The sequence below is a fragment of the Diadema setosum genome, chromosome 15 (assembly GCF_964275005.1).
Source record: "Diadema setosum chromosome 15, eeDiaSeto1, whole genome shotgun sequence".
Classification (NCBI taxonomy): Eukaryota; Metazoa; Echinodermata; class Echinoidea; order Diadematoida; family Diadematidae; genus Diadema; species Diadema setosum.
In genome coordinates this window covers 27760099-27782066 of record NC_092699.1, presented here as the reverse complement: position 1 = coordinate 27782066, position 21968 = coordinate 27760099, and the positions used below count along the sequence as shown (strand labels likewise).

At 37.5% G+C, this 21968-nt stretch overlaps 2 protein-coding genes across 3 annotated transcripts in view; one reads left to right on the top strand and one right to left on the bottom strand.

The window, feature by feature from the left end:
* LOC140238764 (uncharacterized) overlaps nucleotides 1–3537 on the bottom strand; it is a 29445-nt gene extending 25908 nt beyond the window's left edge. The window contains exon 1 of one of the 2 annotated variants that reach the window (XM_072318662.1): nucleotides 3449–3537. In XM_072318662.1, the coding sequence (XP_072174763.1) occupies nucleotides 3449–3453 (5 nt within the window). In that variant the 5' untranslated portion in view covers nucleotides 3454–3537. Of the gene's footprint in view, nucleotides 1–1674; nucleotides 1805–3448 lie in introns of those variants that run through there. The other variant, XM_072318660.1, reaches the window with a different exon arrangement.
* Nucleotides 3538–13936: 10399 nt separating this feature from the next.
* Nucleotides 13937–21968, top strand: LOC140238761 (protein SCO1 homolog, mitochondrial-like). The gene is made up of 7 exons (XM_072318656.1): nucleotides 13937–14073; nucleotides 14932–15108; nucleotides 15771–15861; nucleotides 16775–16972; nucleotides 18126–18218; nucleotides 19115–19230; nucleotides 20137–21968. Exons 1-7 carry the CDS (start codon nucleotides 13945–13947, stop codon nucleotides 20281–20283), a joined length of 951 nt encoding a protein of 316 aa, XP_072174757.1. The 5' UTR covers nucleotides 13937–13944; the 3' UTR covers nucleotides 20284–21968.

Here is a 21968-nt window from a genome sequence, read left to right as displayed (position 1 = left end):
GGGGGCACTTCCGGGTTTCATGAGCTAACAAGCAAAAAAAAAAAATCAAAGTGATGACACCTTATGTATTAACTACATAGATGCACGTAAACGATAACAATGAAACTTCCTTCAACTGAATATTGTAACTGATTTGCCTGCACAAATAATTAATACTATCAAATTGAAGACAAAGTTCCCAACAAATTCTTCTTAATCTGCCTCCTTTGCTCCTGAATTCTTGCATTATATGTTCTATATATATATATATATATATGCCTTCGCTATAATTCCATGAATAATAATATTGTTCATTATGCTCTTATTCTGACTGGAAAAGACAGCTAGGCATGCACAGGAATGCACTTTTCATAAGATAAGTAGCATTAAGCTGAAAAAAGAAGAAGAAGACAGCAACACTTCATATAGGCAGATGCGTTTCTACTGTAAATTATTTTGCAAGCATGTCTGATACTGAAAGCATATCAGGTGTACATGTACTTGCTCATGCATACCTTTGTCATGTAAATACTTTTGAATTGTTGTGACATACTGTATGCGAATTTGTATTTTGGAGTACAGTGGAATCCCATTATATTTAAAGGAAGTCCTTGGGACCGGCAGTTTTCTTTCGTTATATCGAAATTTCGTCATAACCAAACAAATAAACAACAGAAATACATAGACAGATAATGTTGCGGTCTGAATTTTTACTTCGTTGTAACCGGTATTTCGTAATAACCATGTTTGCTATAATGGGAGTGAACTATACAGTCAAACACAAAATATCACATGCCACTGGTGAGTTATACCATCTGATAAGGCTGTTCCATTTCAAGGTCATATTGAACTAGACACTATATATATTTGTTAGTATAGACTAGGTGATAATTCAAGCCTCCCGTAATATATAGCCAAACCAAATGCCGTGCAACGTAATACTTCTGACAGGGCCGTATATAATTACAATCGTACCTCTGTTAGTCCTTCCATCTTTATAGGAACTTTCATACAGGCCTTGCTATGATCATGATTCCTGTTCATACATTATCAATGATTAGCCGTGTTGTGAGATCCTACGTACGTCAATATTGATCATGCACTAGGGAGGAAGTTTAGCTTTCTTTTTCAAAATAAATCCTACGTACGTCAATATTGATCATGCACTAGGGAGGAAGTTTAGCTTTCTTTTTCAAAATAACACATCACTATACATCACATCACTAGCCTATAATACTAGTCATGCTTATACATACTGTCTACCGGTTAAGTGTCTTGACTCTTGGTGACTAGATTCTAGTAGTAGTACAATTGCACTTCACAGATGGTAATGATACTTGCTACTTGGTACTTTGTAGCTTCTCTCAAAATAACCCCGGACGCTCCTTGTACACAGTTATACTGTGGGCGTTGGGGCTGGTCGCAGTTACTCTCAAAATACTCCTGATGGATTTTAACTATGGGCAATGTACTGGACAGGTGTTTAAAATACTGACAGAAAAGTCAATGCATATACTATATATAGACATACATGCTATTATGCCCCTATGCATGATACGCGATGCGGTATTAATTATTTATCATCTGGTTGGCACTGAATCTTATAATATTCGACTGTTTGTCAATCTACATGCATGCTTATTCTAATACAGAAGTGTGACCAAATACTTTAAAAAATATGCAATCAACACTCACTCTGTTATCATTTCGACCATATTTGTTGGGATAGCACAAGCATGACGTCGAGATTTCAGGAAAACAATGCTGTAAAGCGGTACACGCACCACAGAAATGCTCAGCACTGGCAGAGGACTACACTGTGCTGTGCAGTATAATACGTGATTGCCATAATACGTGCATTGCAGTACGAACCTCTCGAAACCACGACTGTGTGACAGGTGTACCACAGAACAGCGTTTCTATGACGTCACAATTGCTATGGCTTCGGGATCCGGGGTGCTCTTCTGCTGATCAGAGCTCGGCCTGGTTTTTACAGTGTGAAATATTATTCCAGCAAACAGGTGAAGTTGAAGGACATTAAGTAGAGTAGTTCAAAAGTTATGTTTTTATATTTTTGTTCTTTTTTTTTTAAATCCATGCACCAGTCATAACCGCCTATGGGAAGACTATTTTTAGCTTGTATGAAGAAAAAAATCCATCTGGTGTACACGCTTAATTCAAATTGTATTATTTCTTTTCTTTTATGTTCAACAACTCCCTGATGTGCTTCCTTAAGTTGGTTGGAGAGGCCCAAGGGTCATAGTGATTTTGATTGCTTTTTTCCAACCCGGCTCCTTCGGGAAGCTCAACAGGGAAAGCCTGACACTTTGTTTTCTTGTGTTTTGTTTGTTTATTCTGTTTCTCTGTTATCACTTGTATTGTTTTGCAAATGCCGAATAAATAATAATAATGATAATAACTACAACCAAAGAGATTTAGTATGCACTATCAATCTTTGGATAAGACATCATTATGTGAAGCTAGAATGCACAGGAGATATCCAGAAAATGTCTTTTTTATTAAAAAAAAAAACAAACAAAACAAAACAACAACAACAACCCCGAAAACCTCACTGCTATCCATAGTGAGTCCGTCGAGAGTGTTTTACATAATGCTATGACAAGCTGTAACAAAATAATGAGAAAGAAGCCGTTCTGAAACTGCAGAGCTAGCACAGTGTTAAAACTTCACATGTTAGTAAAATACAGGGTCTACTAGTACCATGTATTAGTATTACTGACATTGAATTTTCCATGCAGTACACCCCGGCTGGCATAAAGCCCCAATCATCTCGAGTTTCTGCATTATACTGCTGCATGCTTGTAGAATGTATAGGCCTATATCACGTGTTTGTGTTTGTTAAGTTGTTCATACACAGTAGACATATGTTTGCGATGATGATTTCATCTGAGTCCGTGGCTAATTACTAATGTGTAAAAGAAAAATAAAGCTATTATAGTTTGAAAAAAGAATATTGAAAATGTACTTAGCAGAGCCTGTAGACTATATCCCCCAAGTTTAATAATAATGACCTTAAAGTTTCTTCCAGAGAAAATGTACAGCAGTAACATGATTTATCGTGTATATTATAATTACTACTAGAAAGGAGAAATCAAATCTAAGATCAGAAAATTGATAACGACAATAATAATATTGTAACGAGCCAACCTAGTTACAAACAGTGGTAGTTTTTATTCGAAGTTTGCGACATTCACTGTTGAGTCCTGACTTGACTACTTGACCTAACAATAGAGGTCTATAGAGGTTTATTAACGTAGCTGAATTTGTTTTGCTTGGATACGTGTTATAATATAGAAACGGTTAATGCACATTGCATTCAGCAACTTCATACATTCTATAAGGCACTGAAGAATGTAGGGAATACCCGTTTGTTATGAACTGACGGCCAGGAATAGTTAAATAATTGAAGGATTTAGTATGTGTAGCGAATATTTGAGTGGTAACTTACCCCATGTTGACAGAAATATGAAGGAATATGGAGTTTGAATACGATATCTTGTCCTGTACGAAGAATCCAAACACTGCCGATAGATGCGCGTACCGTACCGCGTAGTGTTCATTCAGGATTACAGACCGTCCCTCGTTCTTTATCTTGAATATTTTGGCTGTCATTTTAATTCATATCCAAAATTCCCTAAATTCTCAATCTTTCAGAAAAATAAGGTGGAAATACTCATACATAAAGAATACTTTGGTGATAGATATGAATTTTGTTACTCCTCGGAAGCTAACTTGCAAAATGATACAAGTTTGCATGCGAGCTTTGGCTTCGCATCGCTGTTATGACGTAGCCACCTCAGCGTGTGATTTGGATCCTTCGTGTGTGAAAATTACTACTATTTTGTTGATTCTGGTCAATATTAGAGAAATTTGGTTCGTTATATGTATCTGGTCATTTGGTAAATAACTCATAATTTATTGTAACACGGAACCCATATTATAAAGAGTGATATTTGTCGAGATAATAAGAGATTTGCGACGTCAAACTAGCACAAAAATCTACGGAGTGTACAAGTTCAGCGCTTAGCGCATACCGTAGCTACCTCCGCGTAGTGATTCCCTTGACGTCCGCATTAAGCCTATATAAGCAGTAAAATTTTTCAGTTCGGGAGGAGACTCCCGGAGTCCGCTCCAGGTATCGAGCTACTCTTTGCTCACTCCTCAACAACACACTAGTATACAAACTTTCTCCCTCCCCCTCCCCTTATATGTAGAGGAGACTCTTGGAGTTCTACTCCAAGTATCGAGCATCTGCTCACTCCTCTACATATCAACTAACCCCCCCCCCCCCCCCCCCTTTATGTCCCTATGTAAAATTTCAACTTATATTTTGGGATTTTTCGGCAAATTCAAAAAGAGTTAGAGACATGCTTTGTATTAGTTTTATGAGATGTCATGTTAGGGATTCTGGCGAGTCAGAAACTAAGGGGAAATAGAAGAACTTGTATTCGCACGAACAATCAAACGAAGTGTATGCATGGTTCGGTATTAGAATTTACGAATTGGCTTAGGCATGCATTAATAAATGAGTATGTAACAGTGGCGATTTTGAAATGTTGTAAATGAAAGATTAAACTTTGATTTTTGTTTTTTTGTTGAACCTGAAATCTGAGTATTACAACCTTGTGTCTTTCTTTGTTTCTGTGTACGACTCACTTGACTTAGTTTCTATTTTCACACACTACACAACATACACATCTACATACACACACACACACACACACACACACAAACTGCACATATATTCCTCCCCTTGCGTATTCCATCTTCCCTCCACGGTCATATACTTTGACCAAGAACTCATCCCCACCGAGAGACTATTGGCTTCCGAAAGGTCGATTACACTCTGTATAGTTTTTACCGCTCGGACATTTGGGCTTAACATCTCGCCCACGGAGTTGATCAATCTTTCTGGAAAAACACAACATCACACCGCTAATAACTCTCGGTCTTATTATATTATATTCTGTGGTAGTGGCGACAGTGCGCCCTCGACGACCAAACAACAAACAACAACTAAGAAGGGCGCCATACAACACAACAACAAACAATCAAGCCATCTAAGGCCCGCCACACAAATTTTTGGTGTCAGGAGTGGGATAATTTGGAAATAAATCCAACATGGAGGGCCAAGGGGATGAAATAACAGAACAATTATCACAGTGTCCCAAAGTAGAAATTGAGTCTAGTGAGTCTTCTTCCGACACAGAAACCACACAAGCGTCTAGGAAATCGACTAAATCTAAATCTAAGAGACATGGCATGCAAACTCGAATTCTTTCTAGACTGACGAAACTGATGGAACAAATGATGACTCTGACCAAACGTACGAACAAACGCAGTAGGCGTAGACGTGCTGGTTCAAACTCTTCTACTGAAGAGCTAACTGACACATCTTCATTAGATAGTGAAGTAGTGCTAAACTTTGACAAGGACCAACACACACAACAACCAATTGCGAACTTGAGTGCCACCACACATCAGCCAATGGCTGAGACTGTAGAACAAGTTACAAGCACTCGCACTGTCCAACCAACCAGCATTACAGACCACACTACTAGCAATGAACCGCGAACAGAACATGGTCTCTCTACTCGCCCACACATTATGCCTGATAAATATGATGGTAGCGCGGACTGGGCAGACTATGAGTCACACTTTGAATCTTGCCGAACGATTAACAATTGGACTGACGACGAAGCTGTCAAATACTTGTCTGCTAGTCTTAGGGGACCTGCTCTTAGGTTACTGAATGAACGTAGAGAAACTAAGTGGACGTACTTTGACTTGAAATCCAAACTGTCAATGAGATTCTCGTCCTCCAAACAAGCTGAAAGTTACCTGCTTGAACTTCGTGCTCGTAAGAGACGAGCAAATGAATCATTTCAAGAGCTTGGACGAGCTATTAGGGAACTTACTACAAAGGCTTATCCTGACTTTGACTCAGACGGAATTGACCGTCTAGCTAAGATCCACTTCACTGACGCTATCGAGAATCCGGAGATCCGAACGGGGATTTTCCACGCAAAACCTAAGACTTTGGACAACATGATCGAGGCAGCCATAACAACTGAAACATTTCTCTTGACTGAGTCACAACGTTCGTGGAAAAAGTCCACGCACAACAGAGCAGTAGATGTAGAGCAAACATGTCAGAAAGACTTGCAAAGAACAATTGATCAAGCGGTAGAAAAAGCGGTTAGACACGCAGTGTCTCAGCACAACGGTGACAGAAATGATAGACTTAATCAGAACCAGCAGGCTAGAAACGTTGTGTGCTACTACTGTAACAAACCAGGTCACATTGAGAGGAATTGTTTCAAGAAACAGTCTGATATGAGACAACAAGTACAGACTAACTACCGACCAGGTCCCCCTCACATGGGAAACTCTGAACAAATTCGTCAGTCAAACCAATTTGGGCCGCCCACGAGGGCCACGGCGCGGCCAATAACAAAGTAGATTCGGCCCACCAACCAAAACAAATTCAGCTACTAACCGGAGGGCCAAACCCCAAAAAGTCGCTTACTTAACGAGTGAGTTGCACTCTCTCTACAAACTAAGTAGACCATGCTTATTTTCAAGTTTTTATTGTAACAAACAACATTCCACTGGTCTACCTCAAAAAATTTGTTGCGAAAGCCTCCAAATCCAAGATGGCGTCCAAGATGGCCGCCATATTTACTGAATTTGTTATTTGCAAGATAGAATTTGATTGAAACATCAGACTTCAACAAATTTGATGTCATATGAAAGAGAATAATATTATCTACAAGTTGATACCATTTTTGTGGGTTATTGTGATCATTGGATTGAGATTTTAAGGAAAAAACACTCATTTTTTGATATTTTTCTGAAAAAAGGAAAATCATGAAAATGCTTGATTCAGCATAAATCAAAGAAAGACTGAAGGATTATCTTGAAACGTTTCAAAAATTTTGATTGACATATAATTAATATTTGGAGAAAATTAGGGGTCAGTACCATCTTTGGATCAGGAGTAATAATGTCTCAAACTTGAAAACTCACTACGTAAAAATGGCCACTTTAGTTGTGACAAGATCTTGTTGGTTGTGAAAAAAGCCTGCGCACGCCAAGACTACACGCACCTCTGGCACTGGTGCTTGTAGCACTGCCAGTGGTGCGTGTAGTAGTCTTGGCTTAACGCAGACTTTTTCTTTGACAAACAAGGGTTTGTGCCTGCAAACTAACTTTTCATACCAAGTGGTAGCTCAGGTGACGCTGATTGCTATTATTTCAAAGTAGATTGTTCTGAAGCAGATGAAATGAAGCAAGAAATATCTTTCAAATAGAGGTAGAAGCTTGAAACACTAACCTTGCTATAGAAAGTTTAAAACAAAATTTGGATCAATCACTCAAAAAATTCAAGATTGCAGGCCATCAGAGCTGACATAGTGTATTGCGCCAAAGTAAATGTTTCATTTTGATTTTGATACAATTTTGTCTGTTTTGCTGTCTGTTTATATGGTTTTTATATATTCTGAACATTTTAATGGCATTTCAAACCATCTTAGGCTTTTATGGAGACATTTTTCAGAATGCACCATGAATATTTCTCTAAAAAGTAAAAAGACAAATAAAATTAAAAATGTTTATGAAAACCATGCAGAAATTAACATCTTTCCCATAATATAATCAATATTTGGAGAAAATTAGGGGTCAGTATTGTATTTGGTTCAGGAGTTATAATGTCTCAAACTTGAAATCCAATTTTACATAATATATATTTGCACGCATCTGTTCCCAAAGACGTCACAGAGGGTCAAATCCAAGATCGTGCTTACTTTTCGAGTTCCACTCTCTCTATAAACAAGACCATACATAATATTAAGTATACTAAGCAATGTTCCGTAAGTACACCTCAGTAGATTTGTTGCAAAAACCTCCAAAGTACAGATGCGGTCCAATAGGGCCGCCATTTTTATTGAATTTAACATTTCAAACATAAAATTTGATAGAGACATTGGATTGCAACAAATTTGATGTCATATGAAGGAGAGCAAAACTTCATAAAAGTTGATACCACTTTAGCTGTGTATTGTGATAAATTGGGGGGGGGGTGTTTGCTTCTCTTTTTTTTTTGGGGGGGGGGGAAGGAATACATATTTTATATTGTTTTGAAAAAAGGAAGAAATGTAAAAATGCATGATTTAATATTTATCAAAGAAGAACTGAAGAATTGTTTTGAAACCTGCGATTGAGATTGAGATTTACTGAGATTGAGACATAATTCATATTTCTGGAATTATAGGTAATATCATGCACTGTTGACAAGTTAACATCTAAAACATGAAAAAATTATATTTATGCATTATAAATTTTGCATACAATGTGTTTACATGGTCACATGCAATATTGTTATGATTTAGTGACTTGCAAGTACCTGCAAACTAACTTTTAATGCCAAGTGGTGTATAGGTGTCGCTATACTGTAGCATTTCATCATAGTAGATTGTTCTGAGGCAGATAAGATTGAACAGAAAGTGTTTTCCAAAAAGAGATAGGAGCTTGGAATTTGGCACAAATTTTGCCAATGTGTAATATTTAGCGATAAAAATAGTATCCACACAAAATTCAAGATGGCGGTAATTAATCAAGGTTGTCGTTCAAGGCATTATTTACCACTAGTGCACGTAAAACAAAAACCCAGCTTTACTTATAATGCCTCAAACTAGTTCTAAACTGGGATAGAACAACTAATGCACAAACTTAAATCAGTAAAATTAATGCTAAATATTGTTCGATATACCAAATAGATCTGATAGCAATGTTTTTTTTTAATAAACTAAATTGTTAACAGTTGTTATGGTTATGGTTTCTTGAAAAGAAATGGTGATATCTCCGTATGGTTTAGGCTTTATTATATATTTTTGTTTTTACATGGTAGAATTTTTGTGATACAACTAACCTGCACATATAAATCGAATGTGATATTTATCCCAATGGTAAACAATACCTTTAGTGTGTTGCGTGAAAGTTAAATCCCAACTTATATACTGTAACTTATAATTTGATATATTTTTTAAATCTTCTTATATTGCTGTCTATTACATGTTTCTATACATCCGAACGATATTGTACTAGTGTAAACCATATTGAGGGTCTTTTTTTTTGGGGGGGGGGGTGGAGCTCATTCCAGTGTTTGGGTATAAGGCCCAATCTTTGATAAAAAAGAAATGCTTCTGTATCAAAGATATGCTTTTTTACTTGTATGTTACTCTGCTGTTGTAGAAACGTGAATGATGATGGTATATGTGTAATAATGTCTGATCCGCAGATGTCCTTGAAAGCCCTTCTGATCCGAACCCCCCCCCCCAAAAAAAAAAAAAAAATCCGACATGGCGGCAATTTCTCAACTTTGCTCTTAAATGTGTTGTGCGAAATTACTTTTCAGTATATTGTTCGAATAAAATTGTCCAAATTTATTATTCGTGCTGTATATTCACATTTACAAATAAGCATGCTGAAACTGTATTTACTGTTATCAGATTTTCTTACATTGTTTTTAGGCTGATTTCATGTGGGTTATAGTGTCACAATTGATCTGAACTTATGCCATTGGTATGTCTAGATGCCTTCCCATATTATAAGGATCTCTCGAGAGTGAAAATGTTCATTTTCATTCATTTTAGAGTGACCTCGTGGATCACTCGAAGAGTGAGGAGTGATCCCTAAGGCAGGGCTCGAAACTACATTTACAAATAAGCATGCTGAAACTGTATTTACTGTTATCAGATTTTCTTACATTGTTTTTAGGCTGATTTCATGTGGGTTTATAGTGTCACAATTGATCTGAACTTATGCCATTGGTATGTCTAGATGCCTTCCCATATTAGATATAAGGATCTCTCGAGAGTGAAAATGTTCATTTTCATTCATTTTAGAGTGACCTCGTGGATCACTCGAAGAGTGAGGAGTGATCCCTAAGGCAGGGCTCGAAACTACCTTTACAAATAAGCATGCTGAAACTGTATTTACTGTTATCAGATTTTCTTACATTGTTTTTAGGCTGATTTCATGTGGGTTTATAGTGTCACAATTGATCTGAACTTATGCCATTGGTATGTCTAGATGCCTTCCCATATTAGATATAAGGATCTCTCGAGAGTGAAAATGTTCATTTTCATTCATTTTAGAGTGACCTCGTGGATCACTCGAAGAGTGACGAGTGATCCCTAAGGCAGGGCTCGAAACTAACGGTGGTCCGGTGGCCCAGGGCCACCAAAAACGCACGTCGGGCCAACAAAATGTCAGAAATGAAGAATTTGGTGGCCTGATCGGGCCAACGAAAAAGGTCGGATATTTGCCTTTGGGCCACCAAAATAAAAGTTAGTGTGGGGCCCTGCCTAAGGTCACTCTAAAATGAGTGAAAATGAACATTTTCTGTTATTCACTCCTCACATCAAAAGTAAAAACTTCCACTCGATTTGTTTTTTTTCTTTTTCGGAGAGTAGAATATCACTGGTTTTAAAAATATGTCCATAAAAACCTAAGACGGTTTAAGATAGCGCAACAGACAAAATTGTATCAAAATCGAAATAATACATTTAATTTGGCGCAATACACTATGTCAACTTTGATGGCTGTCATCTTGATTTTTGTGTTTTTTTTTTAGCGGTTGATCTAAATTCTGTCTTAAACTATCTACAACAAGGTTGATGCCAAGTTTCAAGCTATTACCTCTATTTGAATTTTTTTTTTTTTGGCTTCATCTCATCTGCTTCAGAACAATCTACTTTGAAATAATAGCGATCAGTATCACCTGAGCTACCACTTGGTATGAAAAGTTAGTTTGCAGGCACAAACCTTTGTTTGTCAAAGAAAAAGTCTGCATTTACCAAGACTACTACACGCACCATTGGCACTGCTACAAGCGCCAGTGCCAGTGGTGCGTGTAGTAGTCTTAGCGCGCGCAGACTTTATTATGACCAACAAGGTCTTGGTCACAACTAAAGTGGCCATTTTTACGTAGTGAGTTTTCAAGTTTGAGACATTATAACTCCTGAAGCGAAAGTGGTACTGTCCCCTAATTTTCTCCAAATATTAATTATATGTCAAACAAAATTCTTGAAACGTTTCAAGATAATCCTTCAGTCTTTCTTTGATTTATGCTGAATCAAGCATTTTCATGATTTTCCTTTTTTCAGAAAAATATCAAAAAATGAGTGTTTTTTCCTTAAAATCTCAATCCAATGATCACAATAACCCACAAAAATGGTATCAACTTGTAGATAATTTTATTCTCTTTCATATGACATCAAATTTGTTGAAGTCTGATGTCTCAATCAAATTCTATCTTGCAAATAACAAATTCAGTAAATATGGCGGCCATCTTGGACGCCATCTTGGATTTGGAGGCTTTCGCAACAAATTTTTTGAGGTAGACCAGTGGAATGTTATTTGTTACAATAAAAACTTGAAAATAAGCATGGTCTACTTAGTTTGTAGAGAGAGTGCAACTCGACCTCTGTTTTTAGCTTTTGGCCCCCCGGTTATACGTTAATAAACCTCTATAGACCTCTATTGTTAGGTCAAGTAGTCAAGTCAGGACTCAACAGTGAATGTCGCAAACTTCGAATAAAAACTACCACTGTTTGTAACTAGGTTGGCTCGTTACAATATATTAAACTGTGATGATTTGTTCTTATGTAATCAAATATGAATGTAATCAGCGCATTTTATTTGTAAAACTCTCATACGCTTTTCAACCCAGTGGCGGATCAAGAAAGGGGTGCACCGGGTGCCCCCCCCCCCTTGTTTGTTCAAGTTGTTTTTTGTTTGTTTGTTTTTTGTTAGAATAAAGAAATAAAAAGAAAGAATTAAAAGAGGGCGCTATTTCTTTTCTATTTTTTTTTTCTTTTTTTTTTTTTAGGCGTCTGCTATATATTCACGATAAGTTCCAGCAAGACTAGTTTACACAGATAATAATATTAAATCCGATAAGAGTAGGATAAAGAGCAAATTCTTAATATAAACACACTACATTCACATGTGAGGTACTAGTATTTTGATATTTTGTTTTTGTTAATGTACTTCTAGAGAATCATGTGCCCCAGCAATGCTCAGAATGATCGCATTGTTCATAGGACTGAACCGAAGAGGGGAGGTTTTCATCAAGCATACTGTAATATATGAAATAACAAACACAAAAACAAGAGAAAAGAAAAGAAAGCAATTACACTGTAAAAGACAGAACTATCGAATGCTGTTCACATCAGTCACAGGATTTGACATAGGTGGCGCTGTCGGAAAATTACATAATCGCAGATGCCGTACGTGCGGAACGAAGAGTGTTCAGGGAGTGACCACAGAACTATATAGGTAGAATGATCAAGTGGGGTCTGAAAGCATAACCAGCGCACGCGATCTCCGCCATTTTGGTTAGTCTTTTGTTACGTCACGGCTTGCGTGCGCAGAACAGGGTTTGCAGAGTTACAGCATAGCGCAGGCCTACGCTGACTTTTTTTTCTTCTTTTTTACCTCCCCATGTTCATCGCGAAAGCCGTGACGTAACAGAAGACTAACAAAATGGCGGCATGTAATGTGCGCGCAACTGGCTATAAAGCTACGCATGGGTTGTGAATGGGCTTGATCAATCTACCTATTTATATCTGTGGGAGTGACAGGTGGAGACTGTATCTGAAATCTTCTAGCATTCAAGATCTGAAAGTAAGAAACTGTGAAGTTTGTCTTTAATCATGTTAGTCTATGTGTGCTAGATTCATGGTTATCCAAGATCCAGAGGAGCAAACACTCAAGAGGCAACTCGAAGTTCGTTGTTCTCGCCCGAAAGTGGCGTTACATCATCCTTAGTCCCATGCTGATCATTTCGTGCTGGCAATTGAATATAGTTTAGTTCTCTGTGTCTAGGCCCGGCTGCCTAGATGGAGTAAAATATCCAATATGCGGCAGGGTGCCTATTTCTGGCAGGGGCACTTTCATTCATCAATAAAACAGCTAATGAACATCATGTGTGCTTAGTCCCACTTTAGAGCACAAGCAGGAATTGCTCGCAAGTGTTTATGGGAAGTGACACCGGATCATGCTTAGTTATTGGCCTTTAGTCTAGTTTTGCATCAATGAGTAAAATGGTCCTTGCTGCAAAATAGTCACCTGTCGCAAACAGGGTATTTTACTAACTGCAAACCTAACGTTTGTTCTGTAGTATCTCAGTATGTAGGAGCTCCAGATCATAAATTTGAGATGCATGGGGATTGCAAAGTTTATATTGAGCCAAACTTACACAGTTTTTCTTTTAATAGAACATACACCTGTAGGAGCCCTACTCCTTTAATTAGCTTTGGACTTGAATCTTGAAATGATAATCCCTGTAGCAGCTCGTCGAAGCTAAACTGGGATGGGCTGTGCGATGACGACGTTGGCCGACGGTGCTTGAAGTGCTATTATACAGATGTAACTATTTACAATAAAATGTCATGTGCGTGCAAATAAAAATCAGGCTGCCAGGCTTACAGCATTTTGGACCCTACGGGAGGCTGCAACCTTCTGATAATTGGTAGGGCAGCCTTCTGGAAGGTGTCAACAGTAGGTGCAGTGACAGCGTTGCTTGGTAGGTGGTTCCAGATCCATACAGTGGATCCATGGACTCGACTGTTTAACAGGTGTACATGTAAATGCAAGAGTTCGATCCTCAGCCTCATGTAGGGCCTACCTCTGGCACTAATTTTGACATAAATTTAAGCTTTAGATTTAAGTTCACCTCTCTGAGTGTAATGTTACACCACCCTGTGCTTGTTAGCTTATGCATGTATGCACACATTTGGCAAGTGGTGACGATGACAGCACTTCAAAATCCAGTAATTTATTTTTGTATAGACTAGATCTAGATCTAGTATTTTCATTATCTATCACAGTATAATCAAAACACAACTTCTCTGCTATTCACTAGAAAGAGGTGCAAAAATGCAAGGAATGACAGGAAATGGCCTGCGTCTTCTTGGGAGAAGCTGCCTCTTTCAAGCAGCCAACAAGTCAAGAAGTGAAGTCTGGAAGATGGTCAGTCAGACCACTGCTTCCACAAGCTGTACTGAGGTAGGAATTTGCTCATATCATATTCTCTCTTTGCTTTAATGTGAATATATGTAATTGGTATATTTTATTGTCTTGGTGTCATTCAGAAAAACAGAGTAATATGGGTGAATATATACATGTAGAATAATCAGTACAACGTAAATCTCTGGTTTGCATGAAATGTTTCCTTGAGATGTGTCACAATCATGCAGCATATTTTTTTTTTGTTTCTAATTAAATCTGAATAACAAAATCCATGTTAGCAAGCAGTAGACATATAGTGAGATGTTTGTGATGCTTGCATTGTTATAAATCTATTCTTATGTAGCTTTATATTATCAGTGTTCTTTTAATTTCATTTATGAGTCTGATGTAAAGCAACCGAATCAGCCTTCAAGCTGCTGGATTGTTATTCTATATTTGCATAATAAACCACATTGAATTGAATTGAATTGAAAATTGTCATCCTGTGACTTTATGTGACAGTCAGTACTCCACTTGGGTTTTTGTTTTGCAAAGCTGTAGCAAAACTTAGATATTGTACATGCTCCTCATAAACAATGTAATTCAACCCCATTAAAATATTTTCTCAAATGAGAACAGAAGAGAAAGCCTGAATTGCAAAGATCATACTTGTGGACAGTGTTCAGTGATCATGTAAGAAAACCATGAACCTGCACACCACCCTTTGATGACATAAGATGGTAGAACTGAATTTCTGACATGATGAATATTTAAATGTCCCACCACGGAGGTGACCCACCTCCCTTGTCAAATTTCTTTCTGTGAACATCTCCACCATGTATGATTTCTTGCTTGAGCAAAGAGTACCATTAAAGATTTTTACATTCCAGGTTTGTCATTTAAATCTTCCTTCAGTGTATCACCTGCAGACATCTCTTGCACACATGTAGCAAGCTAAAAGTCTCCGGGCCATACACGACTCTCCCTCAAGCAGGGAGAGACCAATGGCTGACTGCATCCTCTACCGTACAGACTGCATGGCGGCCAGCAAGTAGCGGAAGGCAAAACAAGAGTAAAACTGGAAAGAAAGGGGTGAGTTACTGTATACACTGAATATTTCGCGAGGTTTTTATTTTCGTGAATTTCGCACGTCAGCTGCTATTCGTGACATTAAAAACACGCAAAAATATTGATTCTGATGCCGATATGAATGTGTCGTACGCGTACACATTTCTCCGTTCAGTACAGGACTCCACGATCGTGAATTTAACCATTCGCGAAATTGTCGGGCAGTCCCAATTCGCGAAAATTTAGACTCTCAAAATATATGGTGTATACAGCATTCTGTCTGACATGAATCCCATTTACTATAATTTTCATGTACATTACAAAATTATAATTCTGTTCAGTTTCCCTTTGTTTGCACTTATTGTATGTGGTGTTGCAATTATCATTAGATCAATGTAAAGTTTGCCCGCTTAGAAAGAATTCATTCTGGCCATAACGTTTTCCATAAAGCAAGCAGCTCAAGTTTATTGTACTGAATACATTAAGAGCTCATTTTCTGTCCCACTAGGAATAACATGCTCCTTATAAATCCACTGAATTTGTGTATGTACCCCTAGTACATAATTTGTGACTTGCATATTGTATATCCGAAGGTAACAAATCAAAATTGACTGCTTGACTAGACACGTGTGCAACCTTTACTACCCAGCTTTATGATCACTAAAAATCTTGCTTTGCATTGCCAGCCTATAACCTGGAAATCACTGCTTGTGACATTTGCCATCGGTGGATCAGCTTTGTACGTCTTCAAGTCTGCAAAGGAAAAGAAAGAACTACGTAAGCTTGCAGATTTCTTTACGGGATTTAGGGGATGTTATGATGGGATTAAGTCAGGAACTTATATCAACCCCAAATTAAAAGTATGGAAAATTATCACGAAAGGACTGACATTAGTCCGCGTTATAATAGTCTTGGTGTTAAATCATGAAAACAACAAAAATGATATGCAAAAATAACAGCCTTCACAGTAATTATGGCAAACCAGGATGTTATGTAAAACCAATGCATTCTCACCAACTGCTATGTTGCAGCAAAATTTTGTGTCTGAATATTTCATTCTAAGATGTTGATCTACAAAAGCACATTAGTTCAGCCATGCAATAAAATTCTCATTTTCTGTCCAGTCTGAATGAAACTTTCACCGTATTGCTTGTTTGACCATTTTAAATTCAGCTGGAACGCTGATTTGAATTTCCCTTTCATTCAATTCATTATCTCTCAAATATTGTCCTTGCAGCCACAAAAGCACCAAAGTATTGTGATATTAATATATTAAAGGGGTCGTATAGTTTTGGTAGAGACCCATTTTCAGGTTTCTAACATTTTTTGGTGAGATAATGAGAAACCTCTTATGAAATATGAAAGAACATGTAATTCCATGAGGAATTCAACATTTATTTGATGAAAATTGATTTTGAAATGGCTGAGATATCCAAAACAGAGCAATTCAATAAGGTGTGGGACCCACATTTTATTACGATCGCTTTGTTTTACTTTGTTTTTTGATGTTTCAGTCATTCCAAACCCGATTTTCATCAAATAAACTTTGAATTCCTCTTAAAATGGTATGCTCTGTACTGTTTCATGTGTTTTCTTGGTATCTCACAAAAAGTTAAAAGCCCGATTCTCATCTCCACCAATACTGCACTATCCCTTTAATACGATATCCTACAACATTTCTGACCCTCAGAGATACAGAAAGAAAGGAACAAAGCAGTGGGCAAGGCTGCAATAGGCGGACCATTTGACCTGATTGACACGTCGGGTCAGCGCAAAACAAACCAAGATTACCTTGGGAAGTGGATCCTGCTCTACTTCGGCTTCACACACTGTCCAGACATCTGTCCGGATGAGCTGGAGAAAATGATCCTCGCTGTCAACAAAGTCAGTGAGTACTCCAAAACTACCTCTGTGCACATGTCACAGCTTCTTCTCTTGACAAATATAATGTCTTGTGCAGATGACTTCACGTTACAATGAAGTCCTTGGTACCAGCCATTTTCTTTCACTTTATTTGAATTTTGTTAAAGCTGAACAAATGTAAAGATACTATAATAATAATTTTGAGATTTACATGTTTAGTTCGTTGTGAGAAAAATTTTGTGATAACCGCATTCATTATAATGGGAGCACAGTCTAATTTTAACAAGCTCTTGTGCTCACAATCCATTCATTCATGGCATGCTGTGTGAAATTTGATGTAGATCAGATAAACTGACTGGGAAATGAGACCATATCCTTGTTTCCATTATATCTAATGGACAAAATCCACTGAGGTGAGGTGATGAATGATCTTATTTGTTCAAACCTAGTTTCAGAACATCTGCCCAAGCTGTTAAAGTATGCAGACTGATGTGGAAATCAGTATACATGGCACATCTGTTAAAGTATGCAGACTGATGTGGAAATCAGTATACATGGCACATTATTACCATGAATGAATGAATGAATGAATGAATGAATGAATGAATGAATGAATGAATGAATAAATAAATAAGTAAAATTTTGCTATATGAGGATCAGAGAGCAGTTCCATGACCCAAGCTTATTGGTGAAAGTCATTGCATGTCCTGCAGAATCAACAGGCGTTAAGAATTTGCACTTGGTCCCAAATGAAAGAGCAGCCAGTATTTGTTGTATAAAGCAAACAACACACAATATTCTATTGTGAAAGCATTTCCAAGATCACAGCAAATTCAGATTGCTCACCAGCCATGCACATGGACCAAAAAACAGATAAACCATCACAGTATGGAGTAGCTGTCCTGTATCACACACACACACACACACACACACACACACACACTCATGAATGGTGGCTGTAATGTGAACAAATTATGATATCAATCACTGATTTAAGTGTGAGCACTTCCCCATTTCAATTTTGATATTTTTTTTTTCAATTAATAAAAGTATTTCCTACCCTGGCAGTCAACCGATTGGAGGCCATCAATTGGAAAGCAAAGTGCAGTCGTATGTACCAATCATTGGTATATACTGTGTATATGCAGTCACTTCGTTTTGTATCTTTTGTTCCACAGATGGCAGTCCCAACCTGGAAAAGGTCATACCTATCTTCATCACCATCGATCCAGACAGGGACGATGTGGAGACGATGAGGGAATATGTCAAAGGTAGGACCATCTTCACTTCTACTCTTCAAATAATAAAGAATATCAATAAAGTTTTAATTTGCACCAGGACACAACAGTGCAACTAGTATTTATGTTCATTTAAAAAAAAAAAAAGTTGAGGTGATTTGTGCAGTTCTGCCAAAATTTATTCAGAGACTCCAACCCCAAGCACCTTCTGATCTGGAGATTCTCTCGCCCGAAACCCCTAGCAAACGGGAGACTCCAAGTTGATGTGTGCGAACCGCGAAGTTCCTAGGGTTCTAGATGTTCTCTGGTGCTATCTAAGGCTTATTTTTTCAACATACGATAGCAATAAGTAAGAAATCCTTTCCACCGGGAGACACAGAGCCAGGGCGGGAGAAATCAAATCTCAAGCGGGAGAGCGGGAGATTTTGCAAAAATGGGCTTTCGGCGGGAGATCTCCCGTCGAAAACGGGAGAGTTGGAGTCTGTTTATTGCATGACTGCTTCTGAGCTGAATATTTGTGTCATACCTTTATATGCAACTAATCTGAGTAAAAAAAAAAGGAAAGAAAAGAGAAAATAATATGCAGAATCAAATTGCAATTTTAGTTTTACTTTTGCTTTCCTTTTTGTTAGGTAACAGTAGAATGCTCTTTTTAGTCATGTGAAAAGCTTTTCCCCCGATTCCAGGAAAGATTGTTGTATATTTTGCATTTGTAAATTAGGAACTCATAATGTAGGAAAGTAGATGGTATAAAGCCAATGATTGTTAATGCAAATTGCAACTTACTTAACAACCTGCACGCTAAATGATGTCGGCTATTATTAGTGAGATCGTCAGGATCAAGTATGAAGTGTGTAGCCCCACAAGTGGACACCAGGAATTTGGTCTCTGCTCTACCTTCTCTCACGGTGGATGCTTCTCTTTCGCAGAATTTGACCCAAACCTGGTTGGGCTGACAGGCAGCCGAGAGAAGATTGACGAGGTGGCCAGGAACTTTCGAGTTTACTTCAGCATGGGACCAAAGGATGAGGACAATGACTATATTGTGAGTGGCATTTTCAGAAGTCTTTTCTTTTGTTGTGATAAATAACTTCTAGGTGAATTGTCTTCCCTACCATGTTCTCTACAATTATTATCTTTTTAATCTCTGTCTTATATGACAATTTTTTTATAAGGGTAAAACTGAGTAATAGACAGAAATATACAGTTGTACAATGTACATGATGTATGTAGATATACAAGATGGCATGCAGTTCTGATGGGTATACTGAACTAGCTTCAAATCAATTTGCAAAAAATACACTTATATGTTGACATTGTCATGGGTAAATGAATCAACATGTCAAGTCACAAATCTGTACAGTAGTGAGTGAACTCATTATATTACAATGAAACAACTTAGTATTGCACATTACATTGCTTTTGAGCAATAAATCATATACCAATACAGTAGGCTAGTTTGCTAGTATATTCAAACTTACAGGCATTTTTTTTTTCTGCCAGAGACCAGACCTTCTAATAAGCTATTCCATCCCCTGTACATAATTCATGCATTTTAGTACTTTCAATACTCTCGCTATAACGAAGTTCGTGGGACAGCAGTTTTCTTTCATTATTCGAAATTTTCGCAAATACACATGTATAGCCAAACAATTATGTACATAAGGGCATATACAGTGTAGATGATAATTTGGGGACTTGAATTTTTACTTTGCTGTAATGAAAATGTTGTTATAGCAGTGTTCGTTATGACGTGAGTGTACTGCACAGTTAATTTGTATTGTATTACAAGCCTTGGCCAAGTTATCTGGATGTCAGGAAAAGTCTTTGTTAATGAGGTATGCATAGAAATTGAAAGTGTGAATAAGTTGGGCTGTTTTGTGTGTAATTCTGTATCAAGTGCATGTATCAAGTTGTAATGAGCTTAGCGATCGCTGTGAATCATTCCCAGGTTGACCACACCATCATCATGTACCTGATTGGACCAGAGGGTCAGTTTCTGGACTACTATGGTCAGAACAAGACGGACGAGCAGGTGGCTGGTGGGATCGCCTCACACATGAGGAAGCACAAAGCTATCCAATCAGCATCTAGTTGAAGTGGAGTGGACGTAGAGAGATACCTGTCGTTGACTTGATACATTCTGTATTTTATTACCCATCAATTTTTGTGAAATGTCACAACCGGTTTGTGAAGAGCAGCAAGCCCAAGTACTTTCAAAGTAACAAAATACATTCTGATTTCTCACTTATCAGCCCAAATTCTTCCAGTCATACCCAAATTTGTAAATGGCAGAAATTCATGTTCACATCATGTTGTATACGTCCAAACACTTAATTATCTAAGTATTTATTGTGTTGATAAGGGAGAAAAACATCAGCTTTTCAAAACTGGCAAAGAATTCAAGTATTATCAGTATAAGAACAAGAGTCATCAGACATGTTATGGAAGCTGTTTCAAGAGTTTGTGGTCCAGACAAGTTTTCCCAGTTTTATTCCCAAATGATATGGACTTTTCACTATCTAGCAGTTCCCACCAGTGTGCAGAGTGGCATATGACTTTGAGATTTGAAAAATTGAGTATGACATTCACAAAATCAAGGTTTTGCACCTTACTGCAACAACGAAATGGAAAGCATGCACTGAATTGCAATAATTGAATGCAAAATTTCAGGCAGTTCCTTGAACGAGCCATACATATCCCATTGTGAATGCAATTATGTTTTTGAAGCACATTTGGTGTTACAGCAATTTGCGTGTACTGATGTGGAAACTACTCATTTTGACAGTTTCAAAGTTTACGTGGATATGTGGATATGTCTGTTTAGAGGTCATCCAATGAAGAGTTTTATTGCAAAATGGACTAAGCACCATTTTTAAACATTTTGAAGTAAATACATCATCAGATAGAGCAAAACCAAACCTTTCCATCGATACATAACTTGTAACATAACAAGGAATATTTATAAAGTTATAATTAAAAATATGCCATATCTTCTTTTTTATTTTCTTTGTTTTTAGCAGATTAATTCACTAATATCTCAACATATCAAGAGTGGACTTAACTCGTTTTGCAATAAAACTCTTCAAATGCAAGTGACTTCATAGGTTTCTTGTCTTTTGGCATAGTCGTGCAATCACCGTCAAGACCCACATAATGATTATACAACAAGCAGGTTAGTGCTGTTCTGAGCTTGGCTTCCATCAACCGTTGCGGCTTCACAGCTTCTCACTTCTATGAAAGTGTTTCTGAGTATCTAAAACATTATTTGTACATTATCTCTGAGAGCAGAATTTGCCACATAGAACAGACATACTGGCAGTGTCATTTATCGAATGTCCCAAGAGTACCAGAAACTTTATTTTTTGGTCTGATATGTGGAATCTATCCATATAATTTCTGTATAAACTTCTCTGCTTGTTTCTGTTTTAATATCTATCTTCTGAGTTGGATGATATGGAAATACTGTTTTTTGATTCCCTTTTTTTGATTCCCTTTCAACAAGTATAAATGATGTACGCGAGCTTTACTGTATTTTGTTTTAGATAGACGGCGTTATGTTTGGTCCCAGTGATCCACATGATCATGTGATATTGTCGAAAATGTGAACTCTCTTGAAAACAACAGTTTCATATTGACAGAAAAAAAGCAAGCTGCTCCTGTGTTGTAAAAGCATGAAGGGATAGTGAGTCATAATCATTCTGTCCATGATTCAAATTCATCAGGAAGGTGTCAGTTTGTTTGTTATGGAGAGCTATCTGGAATAAAATCGCTCAGTCGTGA

What these genes read in the sequence shown, in the direction of transcription:
- LOC140238761 (XM_072318656.1), top strand. Translation starts at nt 13,945, where the DNA reads ATGCAAGGAATGACAGGAAATGGCCTGCGTCTTCTTGGGAGAAGCTGC. An exon ending in CTTCCACAAGCTGTACTGAG is followed by an intron (nt 14,074 to 14,931) that starts GTAGGAATTTGC and finishes ATCTTCCTTCAG; the next exon opens with TGTATCACCTGCAGACATCT. An exon ending in CCTCGCTGTCAACAAAGTCA is followed by an intron (nt 16,973 to 18,125) that starts GTGAGTACTCCA and finishes TTTGTTCCACAG; the next exon opens with ATGGCAGTCCCAACCTGGAA.